Raw genomic sequence first — 24,641 nt, 5'->3', positions numbered from 1 at the left:
TACGTGGTTGGCTAATGTAGTTCCGGTACCGAAGAAAGATGGGAAAACTTGGGTGTGTGTGGATTATCGAGATTTGAATTGGGCAAGTCCCAAAGACAATTTCCCGTTGCCCAACATCCACATCCTTGTTGATAACTGTGCCAAACATGAGATACAGTCTTTCGTAGATTGTTACGCTGGATATCATCAGGTGTTGATGGATGAAGAAGATGCCGAGAAAACCGCCTTCACTACACCCTGGGGTACTTACTGTTATCGGGTTATGCCGTTCGGTTTAAAAAAATGCCGGGGCAACTTACAGGAGAGCCATGACTGCCATTTTTCATGATATGATGCATCAAGAGATAAAGGTGTATGTAGACGACGTGATAGTCAAGTCCAGGACTCAGGACGATCATGTTCGAGACTTGAGGAAATTTTTTGAGAGGCTGAAAAAGTACGACCTGAAGCTGAATCCGGCTAAGTGCGCCTTCAGAATCCCATCGGGCAAGCTTCTGGGTTTCATAGTAAGTAGGAGAGGTATCGAGTTAGATCCAACAAAGATAAAATCTATCCGAGATCTACCTCCTCCAAGAACGAAGAAAGACGTGATGAGTCTATTGGGCAGGTTAAACTATATCAGTCGATTCATTGCCCAACTGACTAGCACATGTGAGCCCATATTCAAGCTATTGAGGAAGGATGTTGCAATCAAATGGACGGCTGAGTGTCAGGAGGCTTTTGACAAGATCAAAGAATATCTTTCAAATCCTCCAGTTTTGGTCCCGCCAGAGCCAGAGAGACCCCTGTTCTTGTATCTGACGGTCTTGGAAAATTCTTTCGGTTGTGTACTCGGACAACATGACATAACTGGAAAGAAAGAGCAGGCGATCTATTACTTAAGCAAGAAGTTCACTAGCTATGATCCCAAGTACACTTTGTTGGAAAGAACGTGTTGTGCTTTGACGTGGGTCGCTCAAAAATTGAGACATTATCTCCAAGCTCATACTACTTACCTCATAACCAGGTTGGATCCTTTGAAGTACATATTCCAGAAACCAATGCCTACTGGGAGATTAGCAAAGTGGCAAATCTTGCTTACTGAATTCGACATAGTTTATGTCACTCGCACGACAATGAAAGCCCAGGCGTTAGCAGATCATTTGGCTGAGAACCCGATTGATGATGAGTACCAACCATTGAGTACTTATTTTCCAGATGAAGAGATAAACACCATAGGAGTAGTCTCGAAAGACGCTCTTGCTTGGAAGATGTTCTTTGATGGGGCTGTAAACGCCAAAAGTGTAGGAATTGGGGCAATCTTGATCTCACCCACTGGTCAACACTATCCGTCCATAGCTAGGCTTTGTTTCTTTTGCACGAACAATACAGCTGAATATGAAGCCTGCATCATGGGCATGAATATGGTGATCGATCAAGATGTTGAAGATTTGTTGATTATGTGGGATTCTGATCTGACTATCCGACAAGCCCAGGGTGAATGGGAAACTCGAGATATCAAGCTTATTACTTACCGGCAGCACGTGGAGGATCTCAGCAAGCGATTCAAATCAATACAGTTCAGGTATATCCTGCGGCGTCACAATGAACTAGCCGATGCACTTGCCACCTTAGCTTCAATGTTACCTTACCCAGGCAATGCCCACATCGATCCCTTGGAAATCCAAATCAGGGAAAGACATAGTTACTGTAATGTAATCGAGGCAGGACCAAGTACCTAGCCATGGTACCATGATGTTAAGAGGTTCTTGAAAACACAAGAATACCCCGAACATGCTACTGGAGATCAAAAGAGAACTATTAGGCGGCATGCGAGTGGATTCTTTTTGAGCGGCGAGGTATTGTATAAAAGAACCCCGGATCTCAATTTGTTGAGATGTGTTGACGCCGAAGAGGCTGGAAGAATCATGCATGAGGTACATGCGGGAGTATGCGGGCCCCACATGAACGGGTATGTTTTAGCAAAGAAAATCCTTCGAGCGGGTTATTACTGGATGACCATGGAAAAGGACTGTTTTAGTTTCGTTCGAAAGTGTCATCAGTGTCAGGTGCACGGCGATTTGATTCATGCACCTCCCACAGAACTGCATCCCATGTCTGCACCTTGGCCATTTGTTGCTTGGGGCATGGACGTCATTGGGCCAATCGAGCCAAAAGCCTCAAATGGACACAGATTCATATTGGTCGCTATTGATTACTTCACAAAATGGGTCGAAGCTGTCACTCTCAAATTGGTCACTAAGAAAGCCGTGGTGGATTTTGTACATTTAAATCTTATCTGTCATTTCGGTATTCCTGCAACTATCATCACAGATAACGCGGCAAACCTGAATAGTCACTTGATGGAGGATGTATGCGAACAGTTCAAAATAACGCATAGGAACTTCACTCCTTATCGGCCCAAGGCCAATGGCGCTGTTGAATCAGCAAACAAAAACATCAAGAAGATTTTGAGGAAGACAATCCAGAGTTCAAGACAATGGCATGAACAGTTACCTTTTGCCTTGCTGGGATATCGCACTACAGTACGCACATCAGTAGGGGCAACCCCATACTTGTTGGTTTATGGGACCGAGGCTGTGATACTGGCAGAGGTAGAAATTCCTTCGCTCCGAACCATTGTTGAAGCAGAGATTGAAGATAACGAATGGGTTAAGACTCGATTGGAGCAATTGACCTTAATTGATGAAAAGCGAATGGCTGCAGTCTGTCACGGGCAGTTGTACCAACAAAGAATGGCCCACGCTTATAACAAGAAGGTGCGACCCAGGAATTTTGAAGTAGGTCAACTAGTGTTAAGACGCATTCTTCCACATCACCAGGAAGTGAAAGGAAAATTTGCTCCTAATTGGAAAGGTCCGTACATCATCAGGAAGATATTGCCAAGAGGAGCGTTGTATCTGGGGATATTGAAGGAAATGATCCTGAAATAGCTGTGAACGCGGATGCAGTCAAAAGGTACTATGTCTGAGTTTACTTCAGTGATGTGTTAGCACATTTGAGATAATGAAGGCTTTATTCCCGCTACCCAAACACTATCAACTCTTTCTACAAAACCTTTGAGCCGGTTACATTTCTTTGGCTACCCTCTTTGGAATCCACAAAAAAAATGATTAGCCTGAACTACGTCTGACTTGATTCTGAAAGGATACGTAGGCAGCCTCTCTCTGGGGTTCAGTCACACCAAAATAAAAATCCAAATTCCCTCAAAATGAAACTGGGGCAGATGTTATAATGATCCCGCGGTAATCCCGTTTTGAATGATTCCAAGGTTGTAAATCGATCCAAATCATTTTTACCCAAATCCTTTCAAGTCCTTATGATCAATCAGTGAGAGTGGTCAAGGATCAGAGGATACAACTATTTGGATCCGAGGCAAGAAAATGAGAGAAATAAAACGAGAGAGTCTTATTGGTGAAAACCCACACGGGTACCGTAAGGCAATGGCGAGCAGAGAAATCGAAAATGAGAGAACTTTTTTAGTAAAAACTCGCAAAGAGTGCTATCAGGCGACAGTGAGAACAGAAATGAGAGAGGTCGACTAGCGAAAACCCGCAAAGGGCGCTGTCGGCCGAAAAGATGATTTCACCACAGAAAGTTCTGGAAAGGTTCCCTGGTTGGGAAACATAGATCCGTTTTTGGTTCATGAGGAAATGCAAGTTCGTGAGATTCGGGCATCCTGTCCAAAAGGCATGTCATGTCAATTTAAAGCCAGCATGCACCTCAGATAAGTCCTTCTTTTCCTCGAAAGGGACGCTTCTCTTTTAAATTCGTTTCTCCGCTCTTTGTTTACCTTTCCTTGAATCCCTTTCGGTTTAACCCTAAATTCCAAATTTGCTAGAAAGAAAAGGTGGCAGGACCGGTTTCACAAAGCTCCATCTAGCAAGAAGTGAAGAAAATACCAAGCCTCAGTGGTGCGTCAGTCCAATCCCGACTGATCATGATGTTGATTACCTCCAAAGTAAAGGCATTCTCAAAAGAAAAAAGAAAAAAAATCCCCAATGAGATCTGCCCCAGTAAAAATCCCCATGCAGAATGAGATGGAAGAACCAAAGCCTTACACGGGTGAATCATCATGAAATCCTAAAATCTGAGTCTTATCAGTTCGGAAGGGGGTCACCTTTGAAGCCAGTCAATGGCAAAGTTTCTCAATAGAAATGAGGCCGGGACCAAGCAATTAGGATGATCAAGTCCACCGAACCAACCACCGTTTTCAAACTGACAATTGTTCTTTATTTGGAAAATTGAAACAGGTGCAATCCAAAGCAACCGTGCAAGAAGCAGGTGCAACCAAAAGGGAAAAGAAATGCACAAGTGCAAGAAACAGCTTTGCAGCAAGGAATCAACCCAAAAGGGAAGTTTCCTCCTAATTCTTTCCTGCATTTTTACTAAACAAAAAATAAAAAAATAAAAAATAAAAACGAAAAGAGAAATAAGAAGAAAATTCCAAAAAAAAGGGTTAGTTTAGAATCCTCAATATCAACCTATTTTTTACCAATATTAGGGCTTCAATCCCTAAGTTGAGATTTTAGACAAAAGGGCCTCTATTCCCTAGTCGCCTTTACGAATATTAGGGCTCCAATCCCTAAGTTGAGATTTTAGACATAGGGCCTCCATTCCCTAGTCGCCTTTACCAATATTAGGGCTCCAATCCCTGAGTTGAGATTTTAGACATAGGGCCTCCATTCCCTAGTCGCCTTTTGCCGACATTAAGGCTCCAATCCCTGAGTTGGGCAATTTTTCTTTTAGCCGACATTAGCTAGTCGCCTTTACGAATATTAGGGCTCCAATCCCTAAGTTGAGATTTTAGACATAGGGCCTCCATTCCCTAGTCGCCTTTACCAATATTAGGGCTCCAATCCCTAAGTTGAGATTTTAGACATAGGGCCTCCATTCCCTAGTCGCCTTTACCAATATTAGGGCTCCAATCCCTGAGTTGAGATTTTAGACATAGTGCCTCTATTCCCTAGTCGCCTTTACCAATATTAGGGCTTCAATCCCTAAGTTGAGATTTTAGACAAAGGGCCTACATTCCCTAGTCGCCTTTACCAATATTAGGGGTCTACTCCCTAAGTTGAGATTTTAGACATAGGGCCTCCATTCCCTAGTCGCATTTACCAATATTAGGGCTCCAATCCCTAAGTTGAGATTTTAGACATAGGGCCTCCGTTACCTAGTCGCATTTACCAATATTAGGGCTCCAATCCCTAAGTTGAGATTTTAGACAAAAGGGCCTCTATTCCCTAGTCGCCTTTACGAATATTAGGGCTCCAATCCCTAAGTTGAGATTTTAGACATAGGGCCTCCATTCCCTAGTCGCCTTTACCAATATTAGGGCTCCAATCCCTGAGTTGAGATTTTAGACATAGGGCCTCCATTCCCTAGTCGCCTTTTGCCGACATTAGGGCTCCAATCCCTGAGTTGGGTAATTTTTCTTTTAGCCGACATTAGGGCTCCAATCCCTGAGTTGAGCAATTTTCCTTTAGCCGACATTAGGGCTCCAATCCCTGAGTTGAACGATTCTCTTTTAGCCGACATTAGGGCTCCAATCCTTGAGTTGAGTGAATTTTCCTTTAGCCGACATTAGGGCTCCAATCCCTGAGTTGAGCGATTTTCTTTTAGCCGACATTAGGGCTCCAATCCCTGTGTTGAGCAATTTTCGTTTAGCCGACATTAGGGCTCCAATCCTTGAGTTGAGCAAATTTTCCTTTAGCCGACATTAGGGCTCCAATCCCTGAGTTGAGCAAGTTTTCTTTTAGCCGACATTAGGGCTCCAATCCCTGAGTTGAGCGATTTTCCTTTTGCCGACATTAGGGCTCCAATCCCTGAGTTGAGCAATTTTCTTTTAGCCGACATTAGGGCTCCAATCCCTGAGTTGAGCAATTTCCTTTAGCCAATATTAGGGCTCCAATCCCTGAGTTGAGCGTTTTGCCTTTTGCAAACATTAGGGCTTCAATCCTTGAGTTGCATCTTTTAGACTTGAGGTTTCCAATCCCCTCATCAATTCTGTAGATTTTTATGGCAGTTAACTCACGAAATTTTCCTAGTGAAAATGGGGCAGAAAAATTTCGTTCGTTTGTTTGTTTCATTGTCTGAGCAGGTTTGACCTCGAGGCACAGGGATCGACATGACCTACGGAGTGAGTCTCAATCCAGAATAAAGAAAGGAAGGAAAGAACAAAAGAAGATGAGCCCAAATACTGGAGCAAACAAAGTGCAGATCGCTCAAAATCTAATTGAAGTCACGAGCTCCGCCAATCCCGCTTCACTCAATGCTGCAGAAATAAACAAGCACCTACAACTTGCAAGCATCAAGATTCAGATCGAAGTCTACAATCAGAATCAGCTAAGACTCAAGATCAAGTTGCAAAAGAATTATAGATAGGAATCTTGTAACTAGTAGTTGATAGGCATAACTAGCTTAGTTTTAATTCTCCTTTGGTGTAATAAGGAGGTCGGTAAAGCAGTAGTAACAGCATGCAACAGCAGTAACAGCAACATTACAGTCCCATGGTAGTCCCAGCTACCAAAACTTCCCGAACTACATTAACCTGATTCCCTTTTAGCCAGGGATATGTAGGAAACCTTTGAAGCAAAGGTTCGGTTAAATCTTCCAAAAAATGCTTCACACGGAGTACCCGAACAGGCAAAAATCGTTCGTATCCGCTCACTTTATCTTTGCACGAAAACTCTTCATGTTTTCGGACAAAGAGGGGCAGCTGTGAGCACGTGATTTTTGCCCTATATGAGAATTACTCCCAAAAATTCAAAATAAAATAATTTTCCTTTGTGTGCAATGTTTGAATTTTCGTGGCACTTTTGGATAATTATTTATATTTTGTCTGTGCATGTTTATTTGTTAAATGAATAAAAAATATAAAAATATGTCACATTTGCATTTAATATGTAATTCTATAATTAGGAGTAATTAAGTTTGTTTTACAAAATGAATAAGATCATAAAATAATGCACGTTGCATTTTTAGCATTTAACGTCCAAATTGTGCAATTTTATCGTTAATTGCTATTCAAATGTGCGATAATTGTTGCTAGGGATTAATTAGTATTTTTGATAAGTCAATTTAGTTTATAACTTAATTTAGAATTTTTAGTTTTATTAATTAGGAAGTAAATGAAAAAAGAGCAAAAAATACAAAGGAAATCGGAATTGGGCCTCTTCTTCAATTTTGAACCACAGGCCCAAATATACCCAACCTTCCCCTACGACCCGGTCCATTTCAAACCGGGTCGACCCAGTCCATAACCCAAAAAACCCAACACCGCTATCTCCCTATCTTTCATTTTACAAAAAAACAAACCCAAAAAAAAAACTAAGAACCTACCCGCCCCCCCCCCCCTCTTCTTCTTCTCCAAATCCCTCCAAACCCTAGCAGCCATGGCTGCCTCCTCATCGTCACTATCACCTCCGGCAACCATGGCTGACTACCGCTGCTTCGTCATTTTCTTCGGCTCGTAGCGAACCAGTCCAAAACGAGCTTCACCTCCGGCGACTATGGTTGCCTCCCCCGCGACTGCCTTAGAACCAGCACCCTACCGCTGCTGCTTCACCACTGTCACGTCCAGCAGCTCGACCAGATCCACGTCGAACGACCATGGCTGCCTCTCCATCATCTTCAACCACACGCAGCTGCTCCAAGCTCATCCATGGCTGCGTGTGGTTGCTCCTGCTACGTCCGTCGACCTCCCATGTCCGTCGCCACTGCTGCTCCTGCTACGTCCAACCATGGACGAGCTGCAGCGTCGCTACTGCTGCCTTCTGCTACGTCCAGCCATGGACGACCACCAAAGCTTCCCTCCGTCGAGCATGCTCAGCAGTAGCAACTGCTACTGCTTCACCGCCTCCTCGCCGCCACTGTTTCGTCTTCAAACGACACCAAACGACCATCTTCTTCGATCATCCGTTCGTGGTCGTCTTCGGCGTCAAGTTATTTTGGTGCGATAATTGTTTCCGGGAAGATTTGTTTTCATTCGAGTTCGTCGTCGTTCCGATCCGGTTAGTGGGTTAAAGTTTCGTTTATATCCGTATTTTGTTTTGATATTCTCGAATCTGAAATTAGTACATGTTTGATTCTTGTTTTTGTTCATGTTTATCGTTTCTTGATTATTGCTTCAGGTTGTTTCATTTGTTATTGTTTATTTTTAATAAAGAAACTGTTAGTTTAATTATAATGTTATTTGATTTAAGTTGAAGTTCAATTAATTATTTCTTCAGTTTGTTTTTATTCATTTGTTCTTGTTTAGTTTTAATATAGAAATGTATTAGTCAACTGAATCCTTTACCTTGTTTGTAAAATTGTTAGATTTAGTTCGAGGTGCCATTGATTATTGAGTTTAGTGATTTGAATCTGTTTATTTGTTCCGTTTAAGCTTAATTTGAATTTTTTTTAAAAAAAATTGAATATGTTTGTTTGTTATTGTTGTTGAATCTGAAAATAGGATGTTGTTTAAAAATATTGTTCAGTCAAAATAATTCCGGTTGTTTCTTTGTTGTTCACCATTTAGTTTGAATTTGTGATTGAATTTGATTAAGAATTGGTTATAGCTGCTATATTTTGGTTAATTGATTAGTTGAATTGGTTATAGCTGTTAATTTTGTTTTAGTTCTTATATAATTTTTGAAGTTTGAACAGATTTTTGAATCTGGGCAGTAACAGTAGGTTTAGGGGTAATACGGGAATTAACCAATTGCAGATTTATTTAATTTAAGTGCTCCGCCCACTAAGCTCTAATAATAGTAAAATATTATAGTGGGGGACAAGACATATGTTAGTGGGGGACAAGACATAATGATGTAAAGTAAAAAGGAGAGGGGATAATGATGAGGTCTTCTTTGACCACTCAAAAGAGGGGAACCGTGGGGTCCGTGTTGACTACTTTTACTTAAGTAAAAATCAGAAATAGTATAGGTAATAATAAAAGGTTAAAAGTTATACATAGTAAAAGAATATTGGGGAAAAAGTAAGGAAGTAAAAAGGAAAAGGGAGTCTTGCTTTGGGTATAAGAGGACTCATTTAACACTTAGAAAAAGAAAAAGGGAGTCTTGCTTTGGGTATAAGAGGACTCATTTAACACTTAGAGAAAACAAAAAAGAACAGAGAGAGAGAACAAAAACTGGAAAAAAAAATCTTCTACTTTCCTTCATTGTTTGAAATCAACATTAATTGTTATTGTTTTCATCGAAGCTTGAAGCTTCTTTCTTGGGCTACTACTCCACCAGTTTGCAAACTCTGTTACTGGTCTATTCCTGTGTTGCTGGACTGTTTGTTGCTGTGTTGTATTGTTACTACTGCTGCTGATTCTCATCTTCCTCTTCTCTTGTATTCAATACCAGGTACATGGATGTAACCTTGTCGATATTGTAAGCTGGAAAATGTGAAAGCATGAATACATATGAAGAATGGAACCTTGAAGTTTTAATTTCGCTTTTTCTTCGTCTCTTTTACTGATTGTATTTAGGCTATTTCATGTATTACTGTTTAATAATTGGAATAAGAGAAAAATAACATAAGTTGGTCTTTAGTGAATCAGCTTGGCAAAAGGGGTTAATTCACTAGCTATGAAAGTTTTAATAGGGTTAACAGTAGGTTAATCATGAATGGGTAGCTAAATTTAGTTAAGGCCAAACAAGACTAGATAATGTTTAAGTTTAATAAACTTTCTAATAAGCTTTAGTAATTATGGTTAAATCTAGTTTCAAATGGTTGTGAATAATTAATTCCAATAGTTTTTTTATATATAACAATGCGAGCTTCAATCTATCTATATTTGATTTCTTTTTGAATATTAGCTGTCGAATTTCTTATTTTATTTATAATTTCGATTTTTTTTTTTAGTAAAATTCCTTTCCATATGTCTTAATCTAGCAATTAGTATGTTACGTTTTCTTAATTTTTTTTCTCTTGAAAGCTCTTAATTAATTAGAATTTTCTTTCTTTATTTTAGAAACTAATTTTAATAGAAAAATGTAGTCATTTTAGGATTGACCATTGTCAAAATAAATGAGATGAGCCTCGCATAGTAAAACGTATAGATTGCGGGGCCCTCACAAATGTATGTATTAATTACTTAGAACTCGGGATCGGCCGCTTAGCGAAATTCACAGCTTTTTCCAAAAATAACTACGCGTTAGTCGTTTTAGGCACGCATTCTAATAATCTTACCTTCTTAAACTCGGGTGTGCATTTCATGCGACCCAAATCCAAATCCCAAAACATTGAATAAAATGTGTTCCGGATTGCGGGTGCATTTCATGTGACGCAATCCAAAGACATGTTTTAAACGATGTTCACATTCTTATAAAAAATAAAATAATAATAATAATAATAATAAAAGCGGCTAGAAAGTTAAAATTTGCACACAAGTTATAACATGTATTAAAATCAGATATTTAGCCATTATAACAATTTAAGCGACCGTGCTAGAACCACGGGATTCGGGGGTGCCTAACACCTTCCCTCGGGTCAACAGAATTCCTTACTTAGAATTTCTGGTTCGCAGACTTCATTTGGAAAGTCGAATATTTTCCTCGAATTGGGATTCAAGATAAACCGGTGACTTGGGACACCAAAAGCCAAACCTTTCCCAAGTGGCGACTCTGAATTAAATAAATAATCTCATTTCGAATATTGTCACTTAAATTGGAAAAACTCCCTCACACATTTATCCTTCGGGGTAGGCGCGCAAAAAGGAAGTGTGACAGAAGGTATAATAGTATAGTAAATAAGAATTATAGGCCACAATTTATTGCTAATTTATTATCATGTCACTTATATTTGAACGTTTCCCAGTAGTTTCCTCCTCTAAATAGGATATTCTTCATTTCTTTACATGATTTATTACTAAAGGGTCGAGGAAAGTAATTCTTGCACTCACCACACCTCATACACGTACTTATATTACGATAGCTTTTATATGAACCATGCATCATATTTTTGACACTAATATGCTGGTGTTATCTTGTGGTGTTCTTAAAAACTCTTAAAAGGTGTATGTGTAATCCCGCTTGGAATTTAATCACAAAATATATAGTTATGACTACCCAAAATAATTATTACTTAAAAAATTGATCCTTAAGTCTACCCATAATCATTTAGACTTTGAATCTTATACACCGTAAAAAGGGCTAAATTGGAGTCTTTATTAGACTTGTACTTACGTAGGTATCTCGATGTTATGGCTTCCTTTTCCTTTTCGACGTTACGTAGGTATCTCGATGTTACGTAGGTACTCAATATTTTTTCATGTTATTTTAGGTCTAATGTGTCCTTTTTTAATCACAAACCATGATTTTACCGTGCAAATTTATAAGTTGGCAGTCAGTTAATGAAAAGTGTTTTGAAACAATTGTTATATGCGGTAATTGACCCAATTTTCTAGTTCTTCTGTTTCGACTACTTCAGCTGGACTCCATTTCCTTTATCTGACTTATCTCTTCTTCATGTTGGATCATCCAACTCTTTGATATTCTACATAACTTAGACTTCTTCATATATTTCACTTGTCCTGCCATAGAAACAATTTCAGTTGTTAACACTTTACCTTTTGTCATCATTAAAATATTTCATAAAGCTACAAGTTCTAGTGTATGAGCTATGAGTTTGATATATATGTCAATTTTATAGTGATACTTGACGATATGCTAATATCATATGTTTCAGGAAAATAATATTTTTGACTGCATATGCACCTTCGTGATCCAGACGTGCTTCTAGTGTTTGCTTCATGTGAGTAGCTCTTTTGGTTTTATTTGTACTTGACTTATAGTTGTTAAGCTTTGGTTTGTTTTATATTTTAGATTTCATCGAACGTTTTGAGATTAAATTATGAAATGCAATATTGAATAAATGACTCCAGTTTGTACTGACACGAGTTAAGATTATGGTGAACGAGATGGTCGCTTGGTGTTGGTGGAGTGTAAGTTCAGTGCTATTCACGATCATTATAGTTGGGCTGTTTGTTATGGAAACAATTTAGGGAAAAAGGCCAGATTTGTCCCGCTACTTTAGTAAAACATTCACGTTTATCCCTAGTTTTACTATCGGTCCAAATACGTCTTTATAAATAAAAATATCCCCAATCCTAACGGTTGTCCACTGTGGCAAAGGACCCCTCAATAAAAAAAAATGCACCTAATTAGATAATCCACATAATTAACTCTAAATCTCTCTTCTTTTTATTATTTTACTTCTTTTTCTCTTTTTCTTTTCCTACCATTTGATCCCTTTCCCTCCCCTAATTATATTAGCCTCATCTTTTCCACCACGAAATGCTCCAGTAAATTCCTTCGATCTGTATCAAAACTCTCCACACACAAGAACTATTTACTACACATTTTCATTACTTCTCTAAATATTTCATGTACCACCACCTGGGTTTTACCAAAACTACCTTTCAATTTTCAGGTGTTTCTCTTCTAACTTAAAGACCAAACGAGATTAATTTTTATCAACAAAATTGTGCGCCCGTTGTGATTGAGAAAATTCGGGAGAAGGGTTGTGTAAGTCCAAAAATAAAGAAATTACGAGGGGTTTTGCAATGGCGGAGGACGGTCGGCGACATGCGGAAGAAACAGTAAACGAGATTATAGTAGCATAGTAAAGAAGTGCCCCATATAGTTTCCTCCAACAGAGAGATAACAGGGACGGGATTAGTGCTGGTTTTTGCCGTGGTTAGTCGACCAATTGGTCTCGTCGGCGCCGGCTACTGCTAATGGAGAGAGAGACCCCTTTTTCTGGTGAAATTTTATTACTCACTTTAATGGTGGCTTGGTTAATAAACTGTATAGTATTGTTCAAATCAACCATATTCATGGAAGGTGAATCGTGGTCAAAGAGTTTTGGGATCTGATGGATTCCTGTGGTATTTAGACGGATCTGGTTTTTAGTGGTGGTGGGTAATTTCCGGTAGATTGCAGGCGGATATAGTAGGAGGGAGAGAGAGATAGATTGTTTTCTGGAGGTGAGCTGGCCAGTTACTCTCACGGCACCGACAATGACCATTTTTTCCGGCGAAATTTTATTGCCTACTGTAATGGTGGAGGGCAAGGGAGAAGAGGGGTTCCGATGGTAGGGAAAAAAGAACTAAAATTTAGAATGAAAACAAAATATTAAGAGCCCGTTTGACATAAGAAATTTTTTCTTTTTTTTCACAAAAATTTCACTTTTTTCTGTAATCGGCGATTGTTCGTTCTTGAAAATGTATTTTGAAATTTTTTGAAAATTTAAAAAACTTCAGAAAGTTTGTTTTTCAAAATTTTTACTCACAAAACTTCAAAAACAACCCAAAATTATATTTATGTCCAAACATAACTATAAATTTCAAATAACTTTTTTCAAATAACTTTTTTCCCTCTATTTTGGAATTTTACAACTATAAATTTCAAATAACTTTTTTCCCTCTATTTTGGAATTTTACAATTCTTATATTCAAACGCCCACTAAGAAAGAAAAGGGGTGGATTATTTAATTATGTGTCATTTTTTATTGAGGTAGTCCTTCGCCACAGTGGATAACCGTTAGGGTTAGGAATAAACATGGACAATTTGGACCAATAGTAAAGCTAGGGATAAATGTGGACAATATACTAAAGTAGAGGAATAGATATGACCTTTTTCCCAGCAATTTATATTACGTTTAGACTGTATTTGCCCGAACATATTCTCAGTTTCTCACATGATTTATACATATTACCCATATTAAGAGGGATATTGAAGTAGACCATAGCTTTGTCATAATAATGTACCTAATCTAATCAAAATGGCAAACAAGATCAACAAAAAAGGCATAACTTGAGGTGATTTTTTTTTGTGAAAATTGAGACATGTTTAATATTAAAATTCAATTGAGAAAGAGTAACATTGAAGTAACTTAAATACCCATTCTCACCACTAAACACGGTTGACCAGAAGATGAAGGATAAAAATGCTAGAAGAAACAAATATAAAGTATCAGAACTCAAAAACTAGCAAAATTACAGCCTGAACAAGGCTCAAGCCAAGATAGGAAGTTCCTTGTTGCATTGAACTTATATTTTGTTGAAGGCAACAATATCACAGCTCTGCACGTATTCATTGATAGGCTCTACTGTTAGTTTTTCCTCAACGAGAGTGTCCACCGAGACAAGGTCATCCACGATGGTGAGCATAATCTGCAATTTCTTAATCCCATAGCCAACTGGGACCAATTTGGCTGTCAAAGAGACGGCAAGAACAGATTTGTCAGTAACCAAATGCTAATATATAATCAGTTAGAGCACGGTTAAAGAGTGTGCAATGGAAATAAAAAGTCATACATGCTCCCCAAGTAAGCCCTTCTTGCTGAACACTGCGAACAGCCTCCTCCAGTTTCTTCATGTCAGTTTCATCATCCCAAGGCTTAACGTCCAAAAGAATGGATGACTTTCCACCTGCAAAAGAAAGAATACAACAGAATTAAGCTGATTGAAGATTTAATTGAGCTAAAATATATTTTCCTTCTATATTCCAGTTCTGAAATGTTATGCATTTTCCTTGCACTTCAGCCTCTTATCTTCCTTTTTTATTCAGGCAATCACTTTATAAGGTAAATGTCTTATAAATGTCAAAGCTCACTCTCTTTCTTCTTGGTAGATGCCTTAGTAGCCTCCCTTGCTTCTGCTGCCTTCTTTTCCTCCTCTGTCTCTTCTCCAAAGAGATCAATATCATCATCGTCGTCATCATCGGCAGCCTGCAGACATCCAATGTGTCAAACTACACTTGAACGTAGACAAAATCAACAGTTCCTTACTAAATGAATGAACACTATCCACTATAACAGTCCTACATGATAAAGTAAATCGGTCAACTAAAGAGTAAGATTGGCAGGTCAAAGCTCTTGGAACGTAACTCCTGAGCAGTGCAGCTGGCACATACTTTATTTAGTTTGTATGAATTATGTGTTTGTAAAATATGCATACCATATACAAGGAGGTCTTCAAAGACAAAGAGCCCATACAAACACATCCTTAGATGTCTAACTACAAAATAGGTAGGCAATATAAGAGATCTTACGTGGTAGTTTTCAGAAAAATAGTGTCAATTTAATCTTATGTACTATATATTGTCATTTCCTTTGATGAACTGCCTTAAATCTACAAACCCTTCAAGGTAATTTTGACTAGTTTGTTTTTGGTTTGATGTACTGGGTGCCACTGTAGTGGAAGTCATCTCACTGCCTCATCAATATTATCCTCTTCTTTTTTATTATTTTCCATTAAATTCAACACATCTCTAAAAATATTGCCCAGAAAAGGGAAAAGACATTTAAAGCTAAGGGCTCTTTAAATAGAAAAGACGGCTGACACTTTTAAGATAAAGGGTTAATATGGTTTGATCCCATTTAGACCTAAAGGCCCAAAAGTTATTTTACTTACACCAAGGCCACGGGTTGTTTAAACAACCACAAGTTGTTTAAATTAAAACAACCAATCAGAGGTTGTTTGTGGTTTGTTTAAACAGCCTGTGATTGTTTAAACAACCACATTTTTTATACTAACCAACGACATGTTATTTAGGGTTGTTTAAACCATTCTCTCACCTCCCCAAATCCCACCCTTCTTCCTCTCACAGTTCCAAATAAGGAAGGAGGGGATGAAGAAGAGAGAGAAGAAGTAAACAAAGAGGAGGAAGAAGAAGAAGAAAGGAGCCCGAAGAAGAGGGTGATGAGGAAGGAGAGGAGAAAGAACAGGAATTTCAAATTTGAGATTTTATGTAGGGAAGTGAGATAATCTTTTTCGGAAAGTTTTTGGTTATCCTCATATATAATAAGATCTCATTACTCAACCCCTAATACCACAAATTTGAAATCCCAAAACCCGTCATTCCCTCTCTCCTCTTCTTCTTCCTCTTCCTCTTCTTTTATAAAAGGCTCTCACAACCAGATCTGAACTGAAATTTGGCTATTTTTTTTAAAATATTTAACCTTTTCTTCTTTTATTTGGTTGGTCGAATCCTATTTTTCAAGATTTTTGCAGATAGGGTAGTTCATTAAACAGCCACAGGTAGTTTAAACAACCCTAAACAACTCATGGTTGTTTACTCCTTGGCTTGTTTAAACAACATGTGGCTTCTTATACAAAGAATGTGTGTTTGCATATTACTTGTATAAAACAAACTATAGAGTTTAAATAACTTGTGTTGTTTTAGCATAAATAAAAAATCTAGGGTTATTCAAGACGACGTGTGGCTGTTTGTACAAAACTAGGCTAGCTGAAAAACTAGGGATTTCCTTTCTTGGTAGACTTTTTGGCTTCCGTATCTATAGGCCTTTGTGTAGATAAAAGAAATTCCTGGGGACTTTTAAAATATGTAGTCCAACCTCATAAACCTTAAATCCTAAAAGTGTCTCTTTACTTTATGAAAAAAAAACTTAGGAGCCCTTTTCTCTTAAAAGACCAAGTGTCTCTTTAAATTAAAGTCCACTGATTACTTCTAGAACGAAACAAGGTCTTTTGTCTTTTAAAAAAAAACTTAAGGGGTCTTTTTCACCAACTGTTCTCAATACAGTCAACAGAAAAACAAAATCAATGTCAATTGATGGAGTTTTATTGTCACAACAAGACTTAAATCTTACTTAGGCAACATTCAAAAAACATGTGAATCTTTTCATTGATTTAACATACTCTTATCCTCAAATATAATAAACATCCCTAGAGATTATTAGAACAAATTTTGGATCTTGATATTTAATATCAAACCTATTTCTCCAACACACAAATTACTTTGGATAAAATTAATTGCAAATTAAACTTATTGCCACAGATCTCCTCTACATGGTATAAGCAAAATAAAGGTGGCCAATGCCAGAAAAATACATACTTAAACATGAAATTAATTACCTTAGCAGCTTCCTTAGCTGGAGCAGCTTCAGCAGGAGCAGCTTGGCTTCCAACTCTCACACCCACAGCTTTTCCAGGAAAACTAATCGCCAACATTCATCATTAGTCGCAAAGACAATAAAATACCCACTAAAGATTTGAACTTTCAGCGGCAAACAATTGGAAAAATCAAAAATTATACCTTGACGCAAGTTTTGCAGAAACAGCTTGGTACCATTGGCTAGCATTGGGGTATAGATCTGAACTGGGTTGTTCCAAAACTGCCCCATATACCTTAATATCGTCCTTTGTCAATTGATCTCTGCAACAAAACAAAAAAGGGTCAAAAAAGATCAAAATAAAAAAATTCAAGAAATTAACACACTGTAAGTATCTGAAATATTTACCCGGATATATAAGTTTTTCCGGAAAGATGGTCGTTAACGGACTTGAGACCAGATTCAGTGTGGAGATCTGAGAAGGTTACAGCCATTGTTGAAGAGTTAAAAGGAATTGAGATTTGCGACTGTGGAAGAGAGAGTATGAGGCTGTAACGAAAGAGGGTCTGAAGAGAGACAATAGTGGGAATTTATATATGGGGTTATTCAAGAAACCCTAGAGGTATATGCCTTTTCAAAATCCTACTCCTATAAAATTGTTTAGAATTTAGAAAAAATAAATGGAGAAATTTTAAAGAAAATTGGAGACCTTTCCTCTAAATTAAGAAAAAAACTTTAGACTACCCCTCTTTTAAATAAAATTCAAAGTTTTATGCAGGTTAATTTCAAAATTATTAAGATAATTAGGCTACTTATTAGGTAATTAATTTGATGATAATTAGTAATTAGCAATATGGTAAAAGTGATAAGTAACTTATTTATTCGGTTATATTTATTAACAGTGGCAAAAATATTGAGATTGTTACCAAATTTTTTTCTTTAAATAATATAATTTTTATATTATTAATACACGTATTCTTGTTCTACATTCTATTTCGTACAACTTAATACAACTATTATCTAATACTGCCAAACAGATTGTTCAGTAATTTGATGATTAGTTTTTTTCTTATATACCCAACCAAATGCTATGTTAATTATGTGGTTATTATTTGTTCTTTATGCAGCTAACCAAAAACTAGATTATTTTTATGTGAAATTTTATGTCGTGATTAATTAGTATCAACATATTTTGTTAGACTTATTTCGAATAATGTTTTGATTAAGATGGCTGAATTTGGCAGTTAAAATGTCTTAGGTGATTTTTTTTTTGGTTCAAGTGTCTTAAGTGATGTTTCCTTGAAATGGTATATTACTGAACATCTTTAGTATTAATGTAAATATTCATGTTTCCCAAAAAAGAAAAAGTAGTCCTCCAACCTCCAATATAATATTAGAATTCACCACATACTTGAACGTACTTTTAGAGCATGTTTAGAAAGCCGCCATGTATTGGATTTAGGTGTAATTAAGTGCTATTATACGGTTTGATTTGTTTGTTTGGCCAAATAATTATTGTTAGTATGAAATTAAGTGTAATTGAGAGGGAGTAATTACACTCTCCGATTCTCGAAGGAGAGGTGGAATTGATGATAATTGCACATATAATTACCAAATGACTTTTAATATTCTTTTTTTTTCTTTTCAAATATGTATCTATTAAGAAAAAAGGAAGACCTATTCCGTTTCTGTCATCTTCTCAAATTTCTGTTTCAACGTGAAGCCATATTCTTAGTCCATTATAAATAATGGTATTCTAACTTTATAATTCCTGACATTTTTCTTCTTCCCTTTTAAATCTCTTCTTTTATTGTTGCAATCGTATTACATTAGTACTAATTGGAGTACTTTGTAGGTTGATGTCTTGATCATAGTAGTGAACTCAATGACCTGCTATACTGTTATTTCCATCATTTTTTATTTTATTGAAATAATTATTTAATCGGAAATTTTGATTGATGATTATTGATAATTTCAAATTTTATTAACTTTATAATAACAAGTTTCTATATAAATTATGTTGTATCTAGATTGATAATGTCGCGATCCAAAATTCACTAGTCGTGATGACACCTAACTCAACCCGCTAGGTAAGCAAATTAATAACTATGCAGGTTCAATAATATTAATAAGACAATTAAACAAATAAGTCATCTGAATCTTATACATTTTCCAAGAACTGGTAGTACAAATCATGAACTTCTAAGAATAGAATTTACAAAGCTGATATGAAGTAAATACATCTTCTGTTTGAAAAATACATAAACAGAGTTTTTTTAATCTAAGGCTACCATGAACAAGAGGCATCTACAACAGGGACGCAGATACACCTTCGAATCCAACTCCCGCAATGCACAACAACATCGGCATCCGAAAATCTGCATGCAATGTGCAGGTAGTGTAGTATGAGTACAACCGACCACATATACTCAATAAATAACAAGCCTAACCTTAGGTTGAAAGTAGTGGCGAGCTAGAACATAGATCGGGTCCAACATCAATAACTAATAATAGTTCCTAACAGTGTAAAGCAAGTAAATCTAGAAGTAGCTCAGCGATAAATGCTCAGCCTTTTCATAGTTTTTGAAACATTTCCACTTTTCAAGTATATCAGTGAAAATTCAAATCCTTTACCGAAATCGTCAAAAATATGAGTAAGTTTAAAAACGGTAACTTTTCCCAAAAACTTTTCATCAAGTAAATATTTCATTTTCAGATAGCATGAGGAAAGTACATCTCTATGCCTACATGTCAAGATACAGGTACAGTCATGAATGTCACCAAAATCGGGCAGCAAAAGGAAAATGCATCTCTATGCATGTATCTCAAGTACGTATGTCAAATGCAATGTCTCTCAGTAATGAATTCATGTACTCACACTCTCAGGGTACTCAACCTCACTGTCTCGCATTATCTTTTACTGTGCTCAATACTCAGCACACTCAATCACTCAGCACTGTACAATACTCGTTGCGGCGTGCAACCCGATCCATATACATATAGCCATAAGGCTCATTGCGTCGTGCAACCCGTTCAATAGGTACCTGCGCTCACTGGGGGTGTGTACAGACTCCGGAGGGGCTCCTTCAGCCCAAACGCTATAATCTGCACGGACAACTCACGTGCTATAGTATCAATATCTATATTCCGCACGGACAACTCATGTGTTATAGTCTCAATATCAGAATCCGCAAGGACAACCCACGTACTGCACGGACAACTCACGTGCTGTACGGACAACTCACATGATATAGTATCAATAACCCACAATTAGGCCCTTGGTCTTACTCAGTCATCAATCTCTCCAGTCTCACTCAGGGCTCACAATGTCATGAAACTACCCCGACAACAATGATATGATGTATCAATAAACAACAACTGAGATTGAGATATGATATGAATGCATGAATATGACTGAGTACGAAATATCAATAAAATCAGTAAGATGACAGCAAGAAACGACCACTATGGGTCCTAACAATATCAATATAAAGCCTAAACATGATATCTATCATGATTGACAACTCAGTTACTTAATCACATGGTGACAACACAGATATCAACAAAATAAAATCACTAAACAGTGCCATGGGAATAACAGAGTCACAATTCACAGGGTGCACGCCCATACGCCCGTCACCTAGCATGTGCGTCACATTAATACCAATCATACAACACGTAATTTGAGGTTTCATACCCTCAGCACTAAGTTTAGAAGAGCTATTTATCTTGAACAAGCCAATCCCAATACCGAGCAATCCAAGCAATGTTCCAAAAATGCCATCCCACACGTAGCAACCTCCGAACGGCTCAAAACTATCCAAACACAACTCAAATACATCAGATAAAGTCCAAAGAATCAATTATAATTGATAAAGATAGAATCCCAAATCAAATCTCAAATCCGGCCAAAAACCACACCCGGGCCCGCACCTCGGAGCCCGACAAAACTAATAAAATCCAATAACCCATTCAATCACGAGTCTAACTATACTAGTTTTCCTCAAATCCGACTTCAAATCGTTGTTCAAAACTCAAAAATTCATATTATGAAACTTTAGGCCAAGACCCCCAATTTTCATCTCAAAATACTAATTAAATGATGAAAACAATGATATATTCATGCATATTAACCAAATTTGAGTTAGAATCACTTACCTCGATGAATTTCTTGAAAAAACTACAGAAAATTGTTACAAACCGAGCTCCCAAGGTCCAAAATGTGAAATAATACCCTAAGCCTCGTTTATATAGTACACCCTTTGACTTTCCCAATGTGTCGTCCGCACATTTCCAAGTGCGGACGCACCTTTCCAAGTCGTACGGTCGCACAAAAATTGTGCGGCCGCACTTCACAGCTTCTCTACTACCAGACTTCAGTAAATTGGCCATAACTTTCTCTACAGATGTCCAAATTATGATTTCTTTACCTTTCTGGAAACTAAATACGAAGGGCTACAATTTTCTTGTGGATCAAAAGATATAAGCTTCTGAAGTCGGACCGACAAATCTGCAGAACTCCTTGATGTGTGGCTGCACATTATTTCTACTGCGGTCCGCACTTCCAAAAGTACCAGAATAATATCAGAGTGCCGGAATGCTCGGACTCACTCAAAACTCACCTCTGAGCACACCCGAGGCCCCCGGGACCTCGACCAAAGGTACCATCAAGTCCTAAAAACACTATACAAACTTAGTCGAGCCCTCAAATCACATCAAACAACAACAAAAACATGAATCGCACACCAATTCAAGCTTAATGAACTAGAAACCTCAAACTTCTACAACCGATGCCGAAACTTATCAAATCATGTCCGATTGACCCCAAATTTTGCACACAAGTCATAAATGATATATGGAGCTATTCCAATTTCCAGAATCAAATTTCGATCCCGATATCAAAAAGTCAACTCCTCGTCAAACTTCCAAACTTAAATTTTTGTTTTAGACATTTCAAGCCTAACTAAACTACAGACTTCCAAAAAAAATTTCCGAACACGCTCCTGAGTCCAAAATCACCATACGGAGCTATTGGAATTATCAAAATTCTATTCCGGGGTCGTTTACACATAAGTCAACATCCCGTCAATCTTTAAACTTAAGCTTTAAACTTTGAATTTCATTCTTCCAAACTGACTCCGAAATACCTGAAAACCAAAACCGACGATTCACATAAGTCATAATATATCATACGGAGCTACTCATGCTCGAAAACTATCGAGCGAAGTGCAATTGCTCAGAACGACCGGTCGAGTCGTTACATCCTCCCCTACTTAAACATACGTTTGTCCTCGAACGTGCCCAGAGTTGTTCCTAAAATGCTCAAGTTGTAGTGTAACCTTACCACGCACATATCCGGGGTGATCCCACGTCACCCTATCCCATATAGGTCCGACAACACAACATAACTGAAGATCACTACTCCAACCGTAGCCCATAAGCCTTGGCATCCAATCTCCAACATCCGAAATTTACTATAAAATCAGAATCTCGCATTTACACACTGTATAAGTCTGAACAAGCTGTATCAAGCTGTAACTACAACCCAATATGCAATCGAATGACATACCACCTAACTCAAATACTCATAGCGATTAATCACAATAGCTGCCCAAAACAACCCAATGCGGGTATTAAATCTCTTATCAAACAAAGCCTCGTTCTAAAGCCTTCGTACACTGCCAAGGATGAAATTAGCACATAGAAACTCATAACCATTTATCAGATCAATAAGTCATGGAGCTCACTCTCCTTTGACAAGAACTATAGCAAATTTCTAAGCCGACTTTCAATATTATCCTTCCAACTATACTGTAATCAATTTCGATAGTATTCATTCTTGGTACAATGGCCTCATCTTATCCAACACGACTACTTAGTGACATGACACATCATTACAATCTAAAGCCACAACCCGTGCAATCCGTGCACCAATAAGCAATATTCCAAATGTACTCAAACATGGAAAATGACTCAAACAAGAGAATCGTCTCACAAGCTCAACAAGTACTGCCACAACGAAATGCTGAAAATCCATCACATGCCGTAGAACCATCACATGAATCGAACACAAAGGTTCATACCTCAACATAACTCTGCTACAATGCGTGAACCTATCCAAATGCTGGCCATATAATATGCCTCGATCCACCCTACTCAAAATCAATAACTGCGAAAAATCTGACATCAAGTTCCCAAAGTGCATTACCATAACCACAGAGAAAGAAAATGACACAATGCCACACAAAACCTGATAGATCATAACCAATAAGCAATCAATCATGCAATACCCAAATACTCATCTCGATCAAATTCCGCTATAAGGCCCCAATAGAATCGCACCATGTGTGTATATAACCAACGAATCACAACTCCTCGTAGCATAGAAGAGTAACTCACAAATCATCTCAGAACATGAATAAGTTCAACAACCACTGAATGACACATCCCTCAACAATAGCAATATGGAGCCAACCAATCCGACTCGGTGTAGAATACACATCCTAATTGGGCCTACTAATGAACCCCCCCAAATCAACTCTAGTCACCCACAAATAGATAAATAACCCTGCAAAAGTCTACAATGATTGAATCATAACACATACTATCATCTTGCCAGCTTCGGCCATACTTCACAGTCCACAACCATGCAACAATCTGCTCTTGAGTACTCGAGTTTCCAAATTAATAGAACACACGAATCACCATATCTGATCCCAACTCCACCGCATGAATGTCTAACACATCACTCATACACGATCATTCTACGAGGAATACTTCTCTAATTCTTTTGTGCCACATAGCAATATCTGAAAATCAGCAGTCGATCAACCAGGAGAGTACCGCAATACCAGTGAAGTAATATCATTTATCTAATCATCTTAAACTGTCTATGATACCTAAGAATTCAGGACCTTCCTTTCCAAAACCGAATCGTGACTTTGCACATGCAAATCTCAATCCTACACCACATACTACACCTATTATGCCATCATATGAAAAATACAAAAATCTCAAAATCAACTCTGAGTCGCAAGCAAACTACATACTCAATTAGCTAAGAATCTTCCATTTGATCTCATCTAGGAGAAAATCACAATACGTAACATGTTCTACACACCAGTAGGAAATATACATCTCAAACCGTGGTTGAAACCATCGAGAACTCTCCGAACCCCATTTACACATAACCAAACCATCAGAACTGAATCTCTCCAACTTAATCAAGCCATGCATGCCACCAAAACCCAAGAGTACCTCCACAAAACACCTGTAGAAACTCACTACATCATAAGTACCCAAAGAACTGATCATATCCATTACGGTGCTGATCTAACCTACTACCAGTTGTCCTAGCAAACTACATACTCAATTAGCTAAGAATCTTCCATTTGATCTCATCTAGGAGAAAATCACAATACGTAACATGTTCTACACACCAGTAGGAAATATACATCTCAAACCGTGGTTGAAACCATCGAGAACTCTCCGAACCCCATTTACACATAACCAAACTATCAGAACTGAATCTCTCTAACTTAATCAAGCCATGCAGGCCACCAAAACCCAAGAGTATCTCCACAAAACACCTGTAGAAACTCGCTACATAATAAGTACCCAAATAACTGATCATATCCATTACGGTGTTGATCCAACCTACTACCAGTTGTCCTATTTCTCCGGGTTCCTTCTGAATTGCCTTCAAATTGATACTTCTCCTTGCTAGAACACCACGATCCTTAACCAAAACCCACCCTACAAACTTTAGCATAGAACTATACCGCCCTAAAGCC

General features: G+C 37.8%; 1 protein-coding gene across 1 annotated transcript; it reads right to left on the bottom strand.

The window, feature by feature from the left end:
• Positions 1-13,814: 13,814 nt before the first annotated feature.
• Positions 13,815-17,469, bottom strand: LOC107811954 (elongation factor 1-beta). Its single transcript, XM_016636949.2, has 6 exons — positions 17,257-17,469; positions 17,052-17,171; positions 16,871-16,952; positions 14,607-14,721; positions 14,309-14,422; positions 13,815-14,205 (listed from the first exon to the last, which is right to left on the bottom strand). The coding sequence occupies exons 1-6, from the start codon at positions 17,340-17,342 to the stop codon at positions 14,042-14,044; spliced, it is 681 nt and encodes a 226-aa protein (XP_016492435.1). The 5' UTR covers positions 17,343-17,469; the 3' UTR covers positions 13,815-14,041.
• Positions 17,470-24,641: the final 7,172 nt, after the last annotated feature.

This window comes from Nicotiana tabacum, chromosome 18 (assembly GCF_000715075.1).
Source record: "Nicotiana tabacum cultivar K326 chromosome 18, ASM71507v2, whole genome shotgun sequence".
NCBI lineage: Eukaryota > Viridiplantae > Streptophyta > Magnoliopsida > Solanales > Solanaceae > Nicotiana > Nicotiana tabacum.
This window is presented reverse-complemented; position numbering and strand designations above follow the sequence as displayed.

What these genes read in the sequence shown, in the direction of transcription:
- LOC107811954 (XM_016636949.2), bottom strand. Translation starts at nt 17,342, where the DNA reads ATGGCTGTAACCTTCTCAGATCTCCACACTGAATCTGGTCTCAAGTCC. An exon ending in GGAAAAACTTATATATCCGG is followed by an intron (nt 17,172 to 17,256) that starts GTAAATATTTCA and finishes GTTTTGTTGCAG; the next exon opens with AGATCAATTGACAAAGGACG. An exon ending in TCTGCAAAACTTGCGTCAAG is followed by an intron (nt 16,953 to 17,051) that starts GTATAATTTTTG and finishes GTTGGCGATTAG; the next exon opens with TTTTCCTGGAAAAGCTGTGG.